The sequence below is a fragment of the Pan paniscus genome, chromosome X (genome assembly GCF_029289425.2).
Source record: "Pan paniscus chromosome X, NHGRI_mPanPan1-v2.0_pri, whole genome shotgun sequence".
Taxonomy (NCBI): Eukaryota; Metazoa; Chordata; class Mammalia; order Primates; family Hominidae; genus Pan; species Pan paniscus.
In genome coordinates this window covers 73,275,639-73,297,829 of record NC_073272.2, presented here as the reverse complement: position 1 = coordinate 73,297,829, position 22,191 = coordinate 73,275,639, and the positions used below count along the sequence as shown (strand labels likewise).

Genomic DNA, 22,191 nt, shown 5'->3' with positions numbered 1-22,191 from the left:
GTTGAGAGCCAAGAGGTCTTCACTGAGACATGTTTTAATGAAATTGTCAAAAGTCAAAAACAGATGATTTTGAAAGTGAAAACAACTCATCACATCTAAGGGAACTATTCACCATTGCCCCAATAAGAAAATCAGCAGATTTCTCAGCAGAAACCTTACAAGCCATAAGAGAGTGAGATCATATATTCAAAGTGCTGAAGGAAAAAAAAAACTGCCAATCAATAATACTGTACCTAGTAAAGCTGTCCTTTAGAAATGAAGGAGATAAAGAGATTTCTACACAAATGTGGGGGGGCAGTGGGGGTAGGGATGTAAGTTCATCACCAGTAAATCTGCCTTGTAAGAAATGCTAAACGAGGTTTTTCAAGTTGAAATAAAAGAATGCTTATTAGCAACATAAAAACATATAAAAGTATAAAACTCACAGTAAAGGTAAGCAGAGTCAAGTTAAAAATAACAATACCGGCCAGGCGCGGTGGCTCATGCCTGTAATCCCAGCACTTTGGGAGGCTGAGGCTGGCGGATCACGGGTCAAGAGATTGAGACCATCCTGGCTAACACGGTGAAACCCCATCTCAACTAAAAATACAAAAAATTAGCTGGGCGTGGTGGTGGGTGCCCGTAGTCCCAGCTACTTGGGAGGCTGAGGCAGGAGAATGGCATGAACCTGGGAGGTGGAGCTTGCAGTCAGCTGAGATTGTGCCACTGCACTCCAGCCTGGGTGACAGAGTGAGACTCCGTCTCAAAAAAAAAAAAAAAAAAGAATAACAATACTGTAATGGTGGTTAAAATCACATCTCTATGATAAAAGTTAAAAGACAAAGTATTACAACTATAGCTACATTAATTTGTCAATGGATACATAACATAAAAAGGAAAAAATAACCTCATGGTAACTTCCAAAGAATAAAACCTATAGTAGACACACAAAAGATGAGAGAAAAAAAATAAAAGCATACTACTATGGAAAAAAAATCAACAAATGAAAAGGAGGACAGCAAAAGAGGAAGAAACTACAAACCAGTCAGGAAATGCTTTAAAAAATAGCAATAACAAGTCCTTACCTACCAATAATTAATTTAAATGTCAACACATTAAACTCTCCAATAGAAAAATAGATCTGCTGAATGCATTAACAAACAACACCCTATTATATGCTGCTCACGAGACACACACTAGGCTGAAAGTGAAGAATGGAAAAAGACAGTCCATGCAAATAGTGAACAAAAATTAGCAGGGGTAATTATACTGGAAAAAATATTTTCAGTCACAATCTGTCACAAGAAACAATGGACACTATATAATAAAGTGGTTAATTTATCAAGAGGATATATATCAAGAAGATACTATAAATGCATATGCTCCCAAGTTCAGAGCACGTAAATATACATTTATAAACCACTTGCAACAATGGATAAATCATACAGACAGAAAATCAGTATGGAAAGAGTGGACTGGAATAAGAATGTAAAAGAAATAGACCTAACAGACATTCGCAGAAAATTCCATCCAACAACAGCAGAATACACAATCTTCTCAACTGCATATAGAGCATTCTCCAGAACAGAGCCTACATTAGGCCAGAAAATGAGTCTTAACAAATTTCACAAGATTAAAATCATATCAAGTATATTTTCCTAATACAATTGTACAGAACTAGAAATAACAGGATAAAAATTGGAAAACTCACAAATATGTGGAAATTAGGCAAGATACTTCTGCACAACCAATGGGTCAAAAAAATCAAAAGGAAAGTTTGAAAACAATTCTGAGATGAAAAAAAATGGAAACAAAACATATCACAACTTATGAGATGCAACAAAAGCAGTTCTAAGAGGAAAGTTTATAGTGATAAATGCTTACATTAAAAAAGATATCAAATAACTTTTTTTTTTTTTGAGATGGAGTCTCTGTTGCTCAGGCTGGAGTGCAGTCTGCAATCTCAGCTCACTGTAACCTCTGCTTCCTGGATTCAAGTGATTCTCCTGCCTCAGCCTCCTGAGTAGCTGGAATTACAGGCATGTGCCACCACGCCCAGCTATTTTTTTTTTTTGTATTTTTAGTAGAGATGGGGTTTAAACAGGTTGGCCAGGCTGGTCTCGAACACCCAACCTCAGGTGATCTGCCCGCCTAAGCCTCCCAAAGTGTTGAGATTACAGGTGTGAGCCACTACGCCCAGCCTAAACAACCTAATTTTACACCTCAAGTAAATAGCAAGAATAGAATAAAGCAAGCCCAAAGTTAGCAGAATGAAGGAAATAATAAAGATAGGAACAGAAATAAATAAAATAGAATCTAGAAAAACAATTTAAAAGATCCAAAAAACTATGAGTCTTTTTGAAAAGATAAAGAAAATTGACAAACCTTTTGCTAGCTTAACCAAGAAAAAAGGAGAACGCTCAAATAAATAAAATCATAAATGAAAGAAGAGCCATTACAACTGATAACAGAGAAATACAATAGGTCAGAAGACACTATTATGAACAATTATAAGTCAACAAACTGGATAGCCTAGAATAAATGGCTAAATTCCTAGAGAAATATAATATACCAAGAAACACCAAGACTAACCGTGAAGAAACAGAAAATATGAACAGAACAAAAAAGAGCAAGGAGATAAAATCAGTACTCAAATATCTTCCAACAAAGAAAAGCACAGGATCAGATGGCTTCATGGGTAAATTCTACCAAGCACTGAAAAACTAATTAATGCCAATCCTTCTCAAACTGTTCCAAAAAACTGAATAGGAGGAAACAATTCCAAATATATTCTACAAGGCCAGCATTACCCTGATACCAAAGCTAGGCAAGGACACAAGAGGAAATTAAAATTATAGGCCAATATCCCTGAAGCAAATAGATGCAAAAATCTTGAACACAATATCAGCAAACCAAATTCAACAGCACATTGAAAGGATCATACACCACAATCATGTAAGATTTTTCTCTGGAATGCAAGGATGGGTCAACATACTCAAATCAATAAATGCAGTAAACAATACTAAAAGAATGAAGGATAAAAATCATGATCATATCAATATGTACAGAAAGAACATTAACAAAATTCAACATCATTTCATAATAAAAATTCTCAACATATAGGTAAATAAAATTATACTCAATATAATAAAGGCCATATATGACAAGCACACAGGTAACATCATATGCAATGATGAAATCCTGAGGAATAAGACAAGGATGCCTACTCTTGACACTTTTATTCAACTTACTACTGGAAGTCATAGCCAGTGCAATTAGGCAATAAGTAAATAAATAAGTTAATTAAAATTAAAAGGCAACAAAATCTAAAAGAAGTAAAATTTTGTTTGCTAATGACATAATCCTATATATAGAAAATCCTATAAAGACTCCACCAAAAAATTGTTAGCACTGTAAAATGAATTCAGTAAAGGTTTGAATACAAAAACAACATACAAAAACAGTTGTGTTTCTATACAGTATAAACTATCCAAAAGAGGAATTAAGAAAACAATTCAGTTTACAATAGCTGACTAAGGAGATGAAATATTTGTATAGTGAAGTATAAAACACTAATGAAAGAAATTGAAGAAGACACAAATACACAAAAAAGATATCTCATTCATGGACTGGAAGAATTTATATGGCTAAAATGTCCATACTACCCAAAGCAATCTACAGATTCAATGCAATCCTATGAAAATTCCAATGGCATTTTCTTCCCACAGAAATAGAAAAAACAATCCTAAAATTTACATGGAACCACAGAAGATCTTGGATAGCCAAAAGAATCTTGAGAATAAAGAACAAAGCTGGAGGCCCTAATCTTCCTGATTTCAAACTATACTTCCAAGCTATAGTAATCAAAACAGTATGATACTGACATAAAAGTAGACAAATACACCAACAGAGCCCAGAAATAAACTCATGCATATATGGTCAACTAATTTTTGAAAAGGAAAACAAGCATACACATTGGAAAAAGGATAATCTTTTCAATAAATGGTGTTGGGGAACTGTATATCCATTTGCAAAGGAATGAAACTGTACACTTGTCTTATACCATACAAAAATTAACTAAAAATAAATTAAACATTTAAACATGACTTAAAAATGTAAAACTCCTAAAAGAAAACTTAGGGAATAAGCCCACTAACATTGCTATTGACAATGATTTTTGAGTTGTGATTTTAAAAAACACAGGCAACAAAAGCAACAATAAGACAGACAACATCAAACTAAAAAGCCTCTGCACAGCCAAGGAGACAATCAACAAAATAAAAAGGCAATCTATGGAATGTGAGAACATAAATGCCAACAATATATCTGATATGAGGTTAACATCCAAAATATATAAGAACATCATGAAAGAAAAATAACTGAATAGAAAAAAAATCCTGATTAAAAAATGAGCAAAAGAAAAAAGACATATAAATGGCCAACAGCTATATGAAAAGGTGCTCAACATCACTGATCATCAGAGAATGCAAATCAACACCACAATGATGTATTACCTAAAACCTATTAGGATGCCTATTATTTAAAAAAAGATAACAAGTGTGGGCAAGGAAATATAGTAAAGAGAATCTTGAACTCTACTGGTGGTAATATAAGCTAGTAGAGTCAATAGGTAGAAGAGTATGGAGTTTCCTCAAAAATTAAAAAAATATTGGGAGAAAAATGGCACAATAGAAGGCTCCACCAATCGTCCTCACCCCCACAAGGATAGATAGTTAACAACTATCTATAAAGAAATAACACTTTCATAGGAACCCAAAATTAGGTGACCACTCATAGTACCTGGTTTTAACTTCATATCACTGAAAGAGGCACTGAAGAGATACAAAAAACACTCCAGAATCACAGAAGCCACCCCTCCCCCAACCCTGACAACAGTGGTGTGGTGCAGAGAGCATCTCTGCTTGCTAGGGAAGAAAGAACACAGCAAGTGTGAGGCACTAAACACAGTGCTGTCCTGCTAGAGCAGATAGAAAAACTGGACCAAACTCAGCTGATGCCCACCCACTCACGGAGGGAGCATTCAAACCAGCCCTAGCCAGAGGGGAATCGCAGATTCCAGTATTCGGAACTTGAGTTTCTACAAACCTTGCCACAAAGGGCTACAGCCCTCTGTCTCCAGGTAAACTTGAAAGGTGGTCTACCCCATAAGGACTGAAACTTTTAGGTGAGTCCTAGTGCTGAAATAGTCCCAGAAACAGTGGACTGTGAGTCACACAACATGCTGAGACGCCAGCTGGAGCGGTCAAGGGAGTGCTGGTATCATGACTTCCCTAAACTCAGGCTGCACAGCTCTTGGCTTCAAAAGAGACCCCCTCCTTCAACTTGAGAGCAAAGGAAAGAGTGGGGAGAACTTTGTCTTCCATCTTGGATACTATCTTAGCCACAGCAGAACAGGCCACCAGACAGTTGTGAGGCTCCCGTTCCAGGACCTAGCTCCTAGACATTTCTAGACACACCCTGGGCCAGAAGGGAACCCACTGCCTTGAAGGAAAGGACCAAGTCCTGGCAACATTTATCACCTGCTGACTGAAGAGCTCTTGAACTCGAAATAACCAGCAGCAATACCCAGGTACAACATCGAGGGCCTTGGGTGAGCCTCTGAGACTTGCTGGCTTCAGGTGAGACTCAGCACATTACCAGCAGTGGCTGTGGGGCAAAACTCCTGACTAAGAAAAGCAGAGGGCAAAGTAAAGAAGACTTTCTTAGATACCACCACGACCAGGGAAGGGCAGAACACCAAGCTGGCTCTTGGGGTCTCTGATTTCAAGACTTGACTCTTGGACAGCATTTCTCAACCTACCATGGGCCAGAGGAGAGCACACTGCCCTGAAGGGTGATTTGAAGGCTGGGCAGCTTTCACCACAAGCTGACTTAAGAGCCCTTGGGGCTGAAGGAAACATTGGCTGGTGCTCTGGTAGAATTCTTCGTGGCATGAGGTGGCAGTGGCTATGGGGTCAAGCTCCTCTGCCTTTGGAAAGGGAAGAAGAGTGGGAAGGACTGCGTCTTATGGTTTCAGTGCCAACTTAGCCACAATACCATAGAACACCAGGTAGGCTTCTAAGGTTTTTGACTCTAGTCCCTGACTCTAGGACAGCACCTCTGGACCCATCCAAGGCCTGGGTGATCTTGCCATCCTGAAGGGAAGGACATAGGCCTGGCTGGATTTGCCACCTGATTGTAGAGCTCCAGGGCCTTGAGTGAACATAGGTAGTAGTCAGCGAGTGGTTACAGAAGGCCTTGGGCTATGCCCAGTGCTGTGATGGCTTCAGGTCTGACGAAGCACAGTCATAGTGATGGTGGCCACAGGGGTGCTTATGTCACTCCACTCTCAGCTTTAGATGGCTCAGAACAGAGAGAAAAAGACTCTTTTTTTTTTTGGGAGAACTTAAAGAAAGAAGAAGAGTCTCTGCCTGGAAATACAGATAATTCTTCCAGATCTTGCCCAAGACCAAAAAGGTGGTATCTCTACGAGTCTGCAAAAACCACAGGGTTAGTAGGCTCAGGATGCCCCATATGCAGACACAGTTTAGATCACAACACCCAAGCCCTTTAAAATATCTCCAAAACCTTCTCAAGAAGGATGTCTACAAATAATCCCAGACAATTAAGACTGCAATAAATACCCAACTCTTCAATGCACAGACACCAAAGAATATCTACTAGCATCAACAGCATCCAGGAAAACATGACCTCATCAAATGAATGAAATAAGGCACTAGGAACCAATCCTGGAGAAACAGAGAAATGTGATCCTTCAAACAGACATTTAAAAATAGCTGTGTTGAGGAAACTCAAAGAAATTCAAGATAACAAAGAGAAAGAATTCAGAATTCTATCGGATAAATTTAACAAAGAGATTGAAATAATTATTAAAAATCTAGAAGAAATTCTGGAGCAGAAAAAAGCAATTGGCATACTGAAGAATACATGAGTCTTTTAACAGCAGAATTAATCAAGCAGAAGCAAGAACTAGCTTTTTGAAGAAAGGCTATGAGAAAATGCAGTCAGAGGAGAAAAATGAAAATAAATAAAAAACTGTAAAGCATGCCAACAGGATCTAGAAAATAGTATCAAAAAGGCAAATCTAAGAGTTATTGGCCTTAAAAAGGAGATAGAGACAGAAGTAGTAAGTTTATTCAAAGTGATAATAACAGAAAAGTCCCCAAACTTGGAGAAAGATACCAATATCCAAGTACAAGAAAGTTATAGAACACCAAGCAGATTTATCCTAATGAAGACTACCTCAAGACATTTAATAATCATACTCCCAAAGGTAAACAATACAGAAAGAATCCTTTAAATGCAGCAAGACAGAGGAAACAACATACAATGGAGCTCTGGCTGTTCCGCTATGGAGTAGCCATTCTTTTATTTCTTTACTTTCTTAATAAACTTGCTTTCACTTTATGGATTCACCTCAAAATCTTTCTTGTGCAAGCTCTAAGAACCCTCTCTTGGGGTCTGGATCCGGACCCCTTTCTAGTAACATCTTCCTGGCGAACCATGAAGGGATGATACTGAGGAGACCCCCGATCCAAAGGAAATAGACTGCAGCAACAATTGACTGACTTTGGGTAAGTGGTGGGGTATCCAGTAAAGGATGGGATTGAGTTAGAGGCCCAATTTAGGGGAGTTAGAGCCTCTCCTAGAAACAGAGAGGGTTAAAGCACTTTCTCTAGAGACAGACAAGGTTAAAGGCCCCTCTTAAAAGGCAATGACACTTGACCAAACTTGGGTTTGAGGCCCAACTTAGGAAGGTTACAGACCTTCCTAAGATTTAGGGGGTTAGACGATCCTCTCAATAAAGTCCCTGTCGGCTAAAAAATTGATTTGACACTATGGGATGTTAACTGTTACTCTCTTTGGATTAATCTGCCTTGCACTCTGCTGATGGCTGTGACAGGATTAGGCAGGTACAGGATCATGGGATAAGGGGAGCTTTTTTTTCCCTAAAGGGGAAAACTTGAGAGCTAATGGGAATGCTGGAGAAGATCCTTTGTGACCAACAAACAGCTGCCTGAACTTTTGATTAAATGTCACTGCAATGGGTGGGTCTTTCTCTAGCCTCCCTGAGCTCTTCGCCTTCCCCACCTTGCAGCAAGCAATGCTTTTCTCTCTCTCTCTTCTTTCCCTTTATTATTTTTTCTGTTACTTGGGGTGACCATCTTGCCCAGAGAACCACATGTTGAAACTATTTTAATCCACTTTGAATGGATTAAAGGTGACAGAGCCCATCAGGGGACAAGTTTGAGCTTTGCCAGCTCAATATTTGTATGGTTTGTCATATGTATTTTTCTCTGGCTGAATGGAAAATATTAATTCAGGTCACCCATGCAACCAGTTGGGTGGCCACTTGCAAAATTGAGAGGCTTTTGCCTGTGGTTCCATGAAACAGAAAAAAAAAATTCTTTTGTGTTGTGGCTTGGCCCCAAGGGCTTTGATGTAGCAAGCAAGGTTACTAGGGCTGCTCAGGGAAAGAGAACCCAGAAACCTGACATGCTAGCAAAAGGGTAAGGATTTCTTACTGATCAGACTTCTGTCCTCTTTCTTTATGCAAACTGGTTGAATGAATGGTAAAAATCACTGTTTATCTCCTCTGTAAAGTTTTGATTAATAGGAAAAACAATTTGTGAGGCTAGTCTTAAGCTGTAGCAAATCTGGTGTGCTTTGTGTGTCTTTCTGTATCATTCTGTCATAAAGAGGAATACCTTAGGATAGAACATGGGCTTAGGATCTCAGTTACAAACTGCTGCAGGTCTCTGAAACAACAAAAAAATTGGATGAAGTTTCCTTCTCATCTTGTTTCATATCCTTGGGAGCTTGACCTTGTAACCATGTGGTGGTACTCTCTTGGTCTCTGCTATCCAGGAAACAGAAATTTGAGGGCTCATGTCATAGTTAGCCATAAAAATTATATTGAGCAGTTAAAAGCCTATGCAAGCTCAAAACTGACTGCTCTAGGATCCTTCTGGGAAGAGCAATAGAACTGTCCAGTGCTGTAGCTTAGTAGCTAAGGCTTATTAGTTTCACCTGGGAGAAAGTTCAAAAGCCAGAAATATTGGCCATTGGCCTGGCTAATGTCAGGTAATAAGAGATTAAAAAAATTTTTCTTTAAAGAGCACTATGGTTAAAAGTCAGCTTAATTAAAATCAGATAGATCCCTCTCAAAATCTAAGCCTCTGTTCTGTTTTGCATTATGTTATCTGATGGTTTTGACTTTTGGGGGTATCACATTATGAGAGAAACTTGGTGTGTAGTAACTAGGTAGAAAATGTACTTTTGAAAACAGCTAATGGCAGTTATGAAAAAATACATGGCTCTTTGCATGTTTGGATTAGAGAAGCATGCTCTTGACCACCTAGAAGTTATGGAAATTTCCCCACCCCCACCTGAGAGATAAGACTCCCATGGGGAATGGGCTAATTCCCTATTTTTTAAGATCCAGTATCTAGTATAAAAATGAGATCCTTAATTTTGGGGGATTTCTTTTGCCTTCCAGCTGTGCCTGCTTATTAGGCCCTAGTAACTGCATACTTTAAAGAGAAACTTTAAAACTGGCAAATGAGGCTGGGCGCGGTGGCTCACGCCTGTAATCCCAGCACTTTGGGAGGCTGAGGCGGGCGGATCACGAGGTCAGGAGATCGAGACCATCCTGGCTAACACGGTGAAACCCCGTCTCTACTAAAAATACAAAAAATTAGCCGGGCGTGGTAGCGGGCGCCTGTAGTCCCAGCTACTCGGGAGGCTGAGGCAGGAGAATGGCGTGAACCCGGGAGGCGGAGCTTGCAGTGAGCCGAGATCGCGCCACTGCACTCCAGCCTGGGCGACAGAGCGAGACTCCGTCTCAAAAAAAAAAAAAAAAAAAAAAAAAAACTGGCAAATGAAAACCCTTACAACTACTGGATCTTCTTTTATCTGTGTATTTATACGTGTTGTGTGTGATGTTTATATATGAAAGAGCTTTAATTGGTTTAAAATAATAAAAGGTTAAATCAAATATTTTGTCAAAAAAGTAAAGTGTAATGCCTTTTAGTTTATGTGACTTAGGTAATCTTTGGGAAATAAAAACAGTTTTATAAAAGGTGTGTAAGAAAAGTGAAATGTATTTTTGGTAAAATATCATAAGAAGTTAAAGAAATGTAAATTTTTTTTGCTAAGTTTAGAGGGTTAAAATATTGTTTTAAGTTAGATAGGATAAAGCTGAAGGCTTAAGCAAGTTGTGGAAGATTTGTGAAAAATCAACCTTGTAAAAAATTCTACGTGTGTAGGCTAAAAATAAAGGATGGAGGAATGTTTACTAAGCAAATGCAAAGAAAAAAAAAACAGGTATTGAAATCCTAGTCTCTGATAAAACAGACTTTAAACCAACAAAGATCAAAAAAGACAAAGAAGGGCATTACAATAGGTAAAGGGATCAATGCAACAAGAAGAGCTAACTATCCTAAATATATATGCACCCAATACAGGAGCAACGAGATTCATAAAGCAGGTTCTTAGAGACCTAGAAAGAGACTTAGACTCCCACACAATAATAGTGGGAGACTTTAACACCCCACTGTCAATATTAGACAGATCAATGAGACAGAAAATTAACAAGGATATTCAGGACTTGAACACAGCTCTAGACCAAGCAGAACTAATAGACATTTAAAGAACTCTCCACCCCAAATCAAGAGAATATACGTTCTTCTCAGCACCACATCACACTTATGCTAAAATTGACCACATAATTGGAAGTAAAACACTACTCAGCAAATGCAAAAGAACAGAAATCATAACAGTCTCTCAGACCACAGTGCAATCAAATTAAAACTCAGGATGAAGAAACTCACTCAAAACCACGTAACTACTTGGAAACTGAACAACCTGCTCCTGAATGACTACTGGGTAAATAACGAAATTAATGTAGAAATAAGTAAGTTCTTTGAAACCAATGACAACAAAGACACAACATACCAGAATCTCTGGGACACAGCTAAAGCAGTGTTTGGAGGGAAATTTATAGCACTAAATGCCCACAGAAGAAAGCGGGAAAGATGTAAAATTGACAGTCTAACATCATAATCAAAATGACTAGAAAAGCAACAGCAAACAAATTAAAAAGTTAGCAGAAGACAAGAAATAACTAAGAACAGAGAAGAACTGGAGGAGACAGAAACACAAAAAACCCTTCAAAAAGTCAATGAATCCAGGAGCTGTTTTTTTCAAAAGATTAACAAAATAGTTAGCCTGCTAGCCAGAACAATAAAGAAGAGTGAAAAATAAAATACACACAATAAAAAATAAAGTGGATATCACCACTGATCCTACAGAAACACAAACTACCATCACAGAATAGTATAAACACCTCCACACAAATAAACTAGAAAATATCAAAGAAATGGATAAACTCCTCAACACATAAACCCTCCCAAGACTAAACCAGGAAGGAGTCGAATCCCTGAATAGACCAATAACAGGTTCTGAAATTGAGGCAGTAATTAATAGCCTACAAACAAAAAAGCCCAGGGCCAGACAGATTCACAGCCGAATTCTACAAGAGGTACAAACAGGAGCTGGTACCATGCCTTCTGAAACAATTCCAAACAATAGAAAAAGAGGGACTCCTCCCTAACTCATTCTATGAGGCCAGCATCATCCTGATACCAAAACCTGGCAGAGATACAACAAAAAAAGAAAATTTCAGGCCAATATCCCTGATGAACATCAATGTGAAAATCCTCAATAAAATACTGGCAAACCAAATCCAGCAGCAAATCAAAAAGCTTATCCACCATGATCAAGTCTGTTTCATCCCTGGGGTGCAAGGCTGGTTCAGCATATGCAAATCAAAAAATGTAATCCATCACATCAACAGAACCAATGACAAAAACTACATGATTATTTCAATAGATGCAGAAAAAGCCTTTGACAAAATTCAACAGCCCCTCATGCTAAAAACTCTCAATAAACTAGATATTTATGGAATGTATCTCAAAATAACAAGAGCTATTCATAACAAACCCACAGCCAATATCATACTGAATGGGCAAAAGCTGGAAGCATTCCCTTTGAAAACCAGCACAAGACAAGGATGCCCTCTCTCACAACTCCTATTCACCATAATATTTGAAGTTCTGGCCAGGGCAATCAGGCAAGACAAAGAAATAAAGGGTATTCAAATAGGAAGAGAGGAAGTCAAATTGCCTCTGTTTGCAGATGACATGATTGTATATTTAGAAACCCCATTGTCTCAGCCCCAAATCTCCTTCAGCTGATAAGCAACTTCAGGAAAGTCTCAGCATACAAATCAATGTGCAAAAATCACAAGCATTCCTATAAACCAATAATAGACAAACAGAGAGCCAAATCATGAGTGAACTCCCATTCACAAATGCTACAAAGAAAATAAAATACCTACAAATACAACTTACAAAGGATGTGAAGGACCTCTTCAAGGAGAACTATAAAGCACTGCTCAAGAAAAAGAGAGGACACCAAAAAATGGAAAAACATTCCCTGCTCATGGATAGGAAGAATCAATATTGTGAAAATGGCCATACTGCCCAAAGTAATTCACAGATTGAATGATATCCCTATCAATCTACGATTGACTTTCCTCATAAAATCAGAGAAAACTACTTTAAATTTCATATGGAACCAAAAAAGAGCCTGTATAGCCAAGACCATCCTAAGCAAAAAGAACAAAGCTGGAGGCATCACTCTACCTGACTTCAAACTATACTGCAAGGCTACAGTAACCAAAACAGCATGGTACTGGTACAAAAACAGATATATAGTCCAATGGAACAGAACAGAGGCCTCAGAAATAATGCCACACATCTACAACCATCTGATCTTTGACAAACCTGAAAAAATAAGCAATGGGGAAAGGATTCCCTATTTAATAAATGGTGTTGTGAAAACTTGCTAGTCATATGCAGAAAACTGAAACTGGACCCCTTACTTACACCTTATGCAAAAATTAACTCAAGATGGATTAAAGGCTTAAAAGTAAAACCCAAAACCATAAAAACTCTAGAAGAAAACCTAGGCAATACCATTCAGGACATAGGCATGGGCAAAGACTTCATGACTAAAACACCAAAACCAATTTCAACAAAAGCCAAAATTGACAAATGGGGTGTAATTAAACTAAAGAACTTCTGCACAGCAAAAGAAACTATCATTAGAGTGAACAGGCAACCTACAGAATGGGAGAAAAATTTTACCATCTATCCATCTGAGAAAGAGCTAATATCCAGCATCTACAAGGAACTTAAACAAATTTACAAGATAAAAACAACTCCATCAAAAAGTGGGCAAAGGATATGAATAGACACTTCTTAAAAGAAGGCATTCATGCAGCCAACAAACATGTAAAAAAGCTCATCATCACTGGTCATTAGAGAAATGCAAGTCAAAACCACAATGAGATACCATCTCATGCTAGTTAGAATGGCAATCATTAAAAAGTCAGGAAACAACAGATGCTGAAGAGGATGTGGAGAAATAGGAACGCTTTTACACTGTTGGTGGGAGTGTAAATTAGTTCAACCATTGTGGAAGACAGTGTGGTGATTCCTCAAGCATCTAGAGCCAGAAAAACCATTTGACCAAGCAATCCCATTACTGGGTATACACCCAAAGAATTATAAATCATTCTACTCTAAAGACACATGCACATGTATGTTTACTGTAGCACTGTTCACAATAGCAGAGACTTGGAACCCACCCAAATGCCCATCAGTGATAGACTGGATAAGGAAAATGTGACACATACACACCATGGAATACTATGCAGCCATAAAAACAGATGAGCTCATCCTTTGTAGGGACATGGATGAAACTGGAAACCATCATTCTCAGCAAACTAACACAGGAACAGAAAGCCAAACACCGCGTGTTCTCACTCATTAGTGGGACCTGAACAATGAGAACACATGGACACAGGGAGGGGAACATCACACACCAGGGCCTTTTGGGGGGTGGGGGAAAAGGGGAGGGATAGCATTAGGAGAAATATCTAATGTAGATTACAGGTCGATGGGTGCAGCAAACCACCATGGCACATGTATACCTATGTAACAAACCTGCACGATCTGCACATATATCCTAGAACTTAAGTATAATAATTTTAAAGAAAAAAAGTGGGAAGGATAAAGTTAAAATGTAGAGTTTTTATTAGTTTTCTCTTTGCTTGCTTGTTTTTATATAATTGTTAACTTGTCATCAGTTTAAAATAATATATTATGTTATTTGCAAGCCTTATGGTAACCTCAAATCAAAAATTAAACATACAACATATAACAAAAAGAAGCTAGACATTAAAGAACAGCAGTAGGGAAAATCACTTTCACCAAAAGGAAGACAGGAAGGAAAGAAGGAGGGAAGAGAAGACAATAAAACACCAGTAAACAAGAAAATGAAAGGAGTAAATCATTACTGATCAATAACACTGAATATAAGTGGATTAAACTCTCCAGCGAAAAGAAATAGAGTGGCTGGGGAGAGGAAAGAAAAACGGCAGATAGGAGGCAGGACTAAATTGCAGCTCCCACTCAGAAGGACAGAGCAGTGTGTAGAGATTCACATTGTGAACTCTTGCTCCAAGGACTACTGCATGAATATACAAAGAAAGCTAAGAGAATCCATAGACCCTTTGAAGGAAGTAGATTGCTCCTGCATACCCTGGGAGACAGCCCAAAACCTGTGAGTCCCCAAAGTGTAAAAGTGTGAAAGGTGGATCATCTTACCCCTGAACACACACCCTCACTGGGGAACCTAAGGTCCAGATCATGGGAGAAAGATTTGACCTTACCTGGAACTGAGACGGTTTTAGAGAGCCGAGCAAAATGCAGGGGTAGAAGAAGCAGCAGGAAGTGCCCTGTGGGCTCTCTTGGCCCCCAAAGAAGCCATTTCTGACTTTGTCTTGCAGAGGTCCTTAAGGAGGGCTGCCAGAGGAACTGGGAAAAGACCAGAGGAAGGAGAAAACTTCTAGCTGAACTTTGTAAAAAAGAAAATCGACCTAGTGTGAATTTTCTTGGACAGAAATCAGGGGAGGAGGTGAATCCAGAGTGCAGATATAGCACAGAAGCCACAGCAGGCGGGGAGGAATAAAACCTGAAAGCCCTGCTTGCTTTCGCAGCCAGGAGGCTGGTAGCCTGGGGCAGGTTATCAGCCCTGCTTACCTGCTGCCTGAAAACCAACTTGGTGCTGTTGGGGGTGGGGCATGGTGGAAGTGAGACCAGCCTTTTGGGCTGCATGGGAGCTGGATGAAGCCTGTAATGGCTCTCTTTCCCCCAGTTCCCTGACAACCTGCATGACACAGCAGAGGCAACCATAATCCCCTGGGAACATAACTCCACTGGCCTGAGAACCACACCCCCAGCCCCTACGGCAGCCACAGCAGACCCCACCCAAGGAGAGTCTGAGCTCAGACACACTCAACCGTACCCTCATGTGATAGTCTTTCTCTACCCACTCTGGTAGCAAAAGACAAAGGACATATTATCTTGGGAGTTCTAGGACCCTGTGCATTGCCTGATCATCCCTATACTACTACAGCTGATGCTCTATTGAAAGTGCCACCTCCTGGCAAGCCAAACAGCACAAAACTAGTGCAATAAAACTACAACTAAGGACCCTTGCAGAGTCCATTTCACTCCACTGCCACCTCCATCATAGTAGGTATGGCTATCCATGGCGGAGAGACCTGAAGACAGTTCACGTCACAGAACTATGTGCAGACACCTCCCAGTACCAGCCAGGAGCCTGGTAGCTCCGCTGGGTAGCTAAATCCAAAAAAGAAATAATCACTGCAGTTCAGCTCTAAGGAAGCCACATACCTAGGAAAAGGGGGAGAATACCACAGCAATGAAGCACTCCATGGGACAAAAGAATCTGAACAGCAGCCCTTAAGACACAGATCTTCCCTCTGACATAGTCTACCCAAATGAGAAAGAACCAGAAAAACAATTCTGGTAGTATGACACAACAAATTTCTTTAACACTCTGATATGGTTTGGCTGTGTCCCCACCCAAATCTCATTTTGAATTGTAGATCCCCTAATTCCCATGTGTTGTGGGAGGTATGTGGTGAGAGATAATTGAATCATGGGGGCAGTTTCCCCCATACTGTTCTCATGGTAGTGAATAAGTCTCATGAGAACTGATGGTTTTATAAGGGGAAATCCATTTTGCTTGGTTCTCATTCTCTCTTGCCACCACCATGTAAGAAGTGCCTTTTGCCTTCTGCCATGATTGTGAGGCCTCCCTAGCCATGTAGAACTGTGAGTCCATTAAACCTCTTTTTCCTTATACATTATCCAGTCTCAGGTATGTCTTTATTCGCAACATGGGAACAGACTAATACAGTAAATTGGTACTGGTAGAGTGGGGTCCTGCTGTAAAGATACCTGAAAATGTAGAATGACTTTGGAACTGGGTAACAGGCAGAGGCTGGAACAGTTTGGAAGGCTCAGAAGAAGACAGAAAAATGTGGGAAAGTTTGGAACTTTGTAACTTGTTGAATGGCTTTGACCAAAATGCTAATAATAATATGGACAATGAAATCCAGGCTGAGGTGGTCTCAAATGAAGATGAGGAACTTGTTGGGAACTGGAGTAAAGGTGACTCTTGCTATGTTTTAGCAAAAAGACTGGCGGCATTTTGCCCCTATCCTAGAGATTTGTGAAACTTTCAACTTGAGGGAGATGATTTAGGGTATCAGGCAGAAAAAAAATTTCTAAGCAGCAAAGCATTCAAGAGGTGACTTGGGTGCTATTAAAATTATTTACTTTTAAAAGGGAAACAGCATAAAAGTTCAGAAAATTTGCAGCCTGATGATGTGATAGAAAAGTAAAACACATTTTCTCAGAAGAAATTCAAGCTGGCTGCAGAAATTTGCATAAGTAAAAAGGAGCCAAATGTGAATTGCCAAGACAATGAGGAAAATGTCTCCAGGGCATGTCAGAGACCTTTGTGGAAGCCCCTACCATCACAGGCCCAGAGGCATAGAAAGAAAAAATGGTTTTGTGGGCCAGGCCTAGGGGACCCCTGCTGTGTGCAGCCTAGGGACTTGGTGCTCTCCATCCTAGCTACTCTAGCCATGGCTAAAATGGGCCAAGGTACAGCCTGGGCCATGGTTTCAGAGGAAGCAAGCCCCAAGCCTTGGCAGCTTCCATGTGGTGTTGATCCTGTGGGTGCACAAGAGTCAAGAACTGAGGTTTGGGAACCTCCACCTAGGTTTCAGAGGATGTATGGAAATGCCTGGATGTTCAGGCAGAAGTTTGCTGCAGGGGTGGGGGTCTCATAGAGAACATCTGCTAGGGCAATGTAAGGAAAATGTGGGGTTGAAGCCCCCCCACAAAGTCCTCACTGGGGCACTGCCTAGTGGAGCTGTGAGAAGAGGGCCATTGTCCTCCAGACCCCCGAGTGGTAGATCCACCGACAGCTCTCACCATACACCTGAAAAAGATGCAGACATTCAACGCCAGCCTGTGAAAGCAACTGGGAGGGAGGCTGTACCATGCAAAGCCACAGGGTAATTAAGATACCTCCAGTGTTGTACATTCCCACTGCAGACTACTGCAATTCCAGCCACAGGAGAGCCCCTAGATGCTTATGGGTCCTAAGGCTAACAAAGGCCTGCCTGGAGATCATGTGAAGGCACTGCTCCATAGAGGGTAGTCACATTGGGTCCCATGCCCCCACAAGTCCTAAGCAGCTACAGTAAGGTGCACACTGAGAGCCCAGCCCCTACTATACTGCCTCCTGCCTGGGGGGAGGGGGGCCAATAACCCTGGAATCTCCAAATTCCTAGAGCTCCATTGATCTTCCCTACCTGCAATACCTCTGTGACTGTCTGTCCCAACCAGGGCTGACCCCTGAATCATTGGTAACAACCCCACTGCCCTCAGCAGCAAACCCACCACATAGCTGTCTCTACTGCGAGCTGCCACCACCAGGGCCAAAGCACAAGCAAAACACATGCCCCCTAGCCACCTGCATATAGCCACTGACACTAAAAGCAACCCCACCTGACCCAGGAACAAGGCTGTGGTACAATCACTGTTGCCCCCAGCCAAACATTCCACCAGGAGCCTGGAGATGACCCTGCCACTGTGTACCAAACCAAGCACTTGCACACACTACCAGAGGGCCTGAGGACACATCCATCTGGACCAGCTCCACCAACCCCACCCCCCAAGTGCCCAAGCATATTTTCCAGCAGCCTAGAGACCACCAACCCCACAATACCATCATTGACACCTGAGAACTCCTCCTAGGAGGCTATGGTCAGGCCTACTCAACCACTAGTACCACAGCTGACATCCAATCACAAGCACCATTTGAAGGCCTGGGGACTTGTCTGCTCAGCCCAGTGCAGGCACTGCCAACACCAGTGTGGACATTTTAGGAGCCAGAGGGTTGTCCTGCCACTCCTACTGCCATTGTCTTTGCCACGTCCACTACCCCCCAAGATCCCGTCCACCCAACCGGCCCACCACTGTAACTACCAGCACTGAAGCACCCTGACTGGAGACCAAGAATTGGTTTGACTGGACCTGCTAACACTTGTGCCAGCATACGCTGTCTGGGGACCCGCTGCTGTCACCACTGGGGCAAAAAAAGGCTTACATAGTGTTGTCATCCCCAGCAAAACTTCACCACAAGCTCTACTAACAACCACACCCTAAGCCACCAAAGGAATCAAAGACACCACTGATGCTTTTACAACTGAAAATACCATGAAGACTAGACTATACATCAAGAATTAAAGCCAAAGTGCTCTACCCAACCAACACCATAAAAACATTTTTTAAAAAAAGTCCTCCCCTAAAAAGCAAATTTGAAAATTTGGAAGAAGCAACTGTTATATCAGATGCATACATATCAACATAAGGACACACACAAAAAAACATCAAAAAGCAAGGAAGTTTGACATCTCCAAAGAACACAATAATTCTCCAGGAACAGGCTCCAATCAGAAAGAAATTTATAAAAACTTGGAAAAAGAATTTAAAACAGTGATATAAAAAAAAGCACAGTGAGATACACAGAGTAGAGTAAAACAATACAAAGAATCAGAAAAACAATTGGGTATCCGAATAAGAAATTTATTGAAGAGATAGATACCATAAAAAAGATTTAAACAGAAGTTCTAGAAATAAAGAATTTATTACATAAAATAGAAAATGTAGTCAAAATCTTTAACAGAAAAGTTCAAGCAGAAGAAATAATTTCAGAACATAAAGACAGGTCTTTTGAAATAACCTAGTCAGACAAAAATAAGTAAAAAAGAGTAAGAAAAAAATGAACAAAGCCCACATGACATGGGACAGCATAAGGTTACTAAATGTTTGAATTTTTGGTGTCTAAGAAGGTGAAGAGAAAATGAAAGGGATAGGAAACCTACTTAATTAATAGCTGAAAACATCCTAAGTTTCCTAGCAAGAGATTTAGACATCCTGATACAGGCCACGTCTGTAGACATTTTTGGTTGTCAGAACTGGCGGAGTGCTACTGGCATCTGGAAGAAGGTAGAGATCAGGGATGCCGTTAAAGTCTGTTTTATCAGAGACTAGGATTGCAACCCCTGCCTTTTTTTTGTTTTCCATTTGCTTGGTAGATCTTCCTCCATCCCTTTATTTTGAGCCTATGTGTGTCTCTGCACGTGAGATGGGTTTCCTGAATACAGCACACTTTTAGACCAATATCCTTGATGAACACTGATGCAAAAATCCTCAATAAAATACTGGCAAAACGAATCCAGCAACACATCAAAAAGCTTATCCACCATGATCAAGTGGGCTTCATCCCTGGGATGCAAGGCTGGTTCAATATACGCAAATCAATAAATGTAATCCAGCATATAAACAGAGCCAAAGACAAAAACCACATGATTATCTCAATAGATGCAGAAAAAGCCTTTGACAAAATTCAACAACCCTTCATGCTAAAAACTCTCAATAAATTAGGTATTGATGGGACGTATTTCAAAGTAATAAGAGCTATCTATGACAAACCCACAGCCAATATCATACTGAATGGGCAAAAACTGGAAGCATTCCCTTTGAAAACTGGCACAAGACAGGGATGCCCTCTCTCACCACTCCTATTCAACATAGTGTTGGAAGTTCTGGCCAGGGCAATGAGGCAGGAGAAGGAAATAAAGGGTATTCAATTAGGAAAAGAGGAAGTCAAATTGTCCCTGTTTGCAGATGACATGGTTGTATATCTAGAAAACCCCATTGTCTCAGCCCAAAATCTCCTTAAGCTGATAAGCAACTGTAGCAAAGTCTCAGGATACAAAATCAATGTACAAAAATCACAAGCATTCTTATACACCAAAAACAGACAAACAGAGAGCCAAATCATGAGTGAACTCCCATTCACAATTGCTTCAAAGAGAATAAAATACCTAGGAATCCAACTTACAAGGGATGTGAAGGACCTCTTCAAGGAGAACTACAAACCACTGCTCAAGGAAATAAAAGAGTATACAAACAAATGGAAGAACATTCCATGCTCATGGGTAGGAAGAATCAATATCGTGAAAATGGCCATACTGCCCAAGGTAATTTACAGATTCAATGCCATCCCCATCAAGCTACCAATGCCTTTCTTCACAGAATTGGAAAAAACTACTTTAAAGTTCATATGGAACCAAAAAAGAGCCTGCATTGCCAAGTCACTCCTAAGCCAAAAGAACAAAGCTGGAGGCATCACACTACCTGACTTCAAACTATACTATAAGGCTACAGTAACCAAAACAGCATGGTACTGGTACCAAAACAGAGATATAGATCAATGGAACAGAATAGAGCCCTCAGAAATAACGCAGCATATCTACAACTATCTGATCTTTGACAAACCTGAGAAAAACAAGCAATGGGGAAAGGATTCCCTATTTAATAAATGGTGCTGGGAAAACTGGCTAGCCATATGTAGAAAGCTGAAACTGGATCCCTTCCTTACACCTTATACAAAAATCAATTCAAGATGGATTAAAGACTTAAACGTTAGACCTAAAACCATAAAAACCCTAGAAGAAAACCTAGGCATTACCATTCAGGACATAGGCATGGGCAAGGACTTCATGTCTAAAACACCAAAAGCAATGGCAACAAAAGACAAAATTGACAAATGGGATCTAATTAAACTAAAGAGCTTCTGCACAGCAAAAGAAACTACCATCAGAGTGAACAGGCAACCTACAAAATGGAAGAAAATTTTCGCAACCTACTCATCTGACAAAGGGCTAATATCCAGAATCTACAATGAACTCAAACAGATTTACAAGAAAAAAACAAACAACCTCATCAAAAAGTGAGCGAAGGACATGAACAGACACTTCTCAAAAGAAGACATTTATGCAGCCAAAAAACACATGAAAAAATGCTCATCATCACTGGCCATCAGATAAATGCAAATCAAAACCACAATGAGATACCATCTCACACCAGTTAGAATGGCAATCATTAAAAAGTCAGGAAACAACAGGTGCTGGAGAGGATGTGGAGAAATAGGAACACTTTTACACTGTTGGTGGGACTGTAAACTAGTTCAACCATTGTGGAAGTCAGTGTGGTGATTCCTCAGGGATCTAGAACTAGAAATACCATTTGACCCAGCCATCCCATTACTGGGTATATACCCAAAGAACTCTAAATCATGTTGCTATAAAGACACATGCACATGTATGTTTATTGCGGCATTATTCACAATAGCAAAGACTTGGGACCAACCCAAATGCCCAACAATGATAGACTGGATTAAGAAAATGTGGCACATATACACCATGGAATACTATGCAGCCATAAAAAATGATGAGTTCATGTCCTTTGTAGGGACATGGATGAAATTGGAAAGCATCATTCTCAGTAAACTATTGCAAGAACAAAAAGCCAAACACCACATATTCTCACTCATAGGTGGGAACTGAACAATGAGATCACATGGACACAGGAAGGGGAATATCACACTCTGGGGACTGTGGTGGGGTGGGGGGAGGGGGGAGGGATAGCATTGGGAGATATACCTAATGCTAGATGACAAGTTAGTGGGTGCAGCGCACCAGCATGGCACATGTATACATATGTAACTAACCTGCACAATGTGCACATGTACCCTAAAACTTAAAGTATAATAATAATAATAAAAAAAAGAGAAACGCAAACCAAAACCACAATGAGATACCATCTCATG

The 22,191-nt window shown here is 40.2% G+C and overlaps 1 protein-coding gene across 4 annotated transcripts in view; it reads right to left on the bottom strand.

The window, feature by feature from the left end:
- Positions 1-22,191, bottom strand: part of CHIC1 (cysteine rich hydrophobic domain 1) — a 115,991-nt gene that overhangs the window by 55,945 nt on the left and 37,855 nt on the right. For 2 of the 4 annotated variants that reach the window (XR_004668934.3, XM_034950613.3), the window contains exon 4: positions 14,801-14,945. The exons of the other annotated variants lie outside the window; for them this stretch is intronic. Coding sequence is in view for 1 of the 2 variants with exons in the window: in XM_034950613.3 (XP_034806504.1) it covers positions 14,801-14,945 (145 nt within the window). In the remaining variant the exon portion in view is untranslated. The remainder of the gene's footprint in view (positions 1-14,800; positions 14,946-22,191) is intronic. 4 annotated transcript variants of the gene reach the window in all.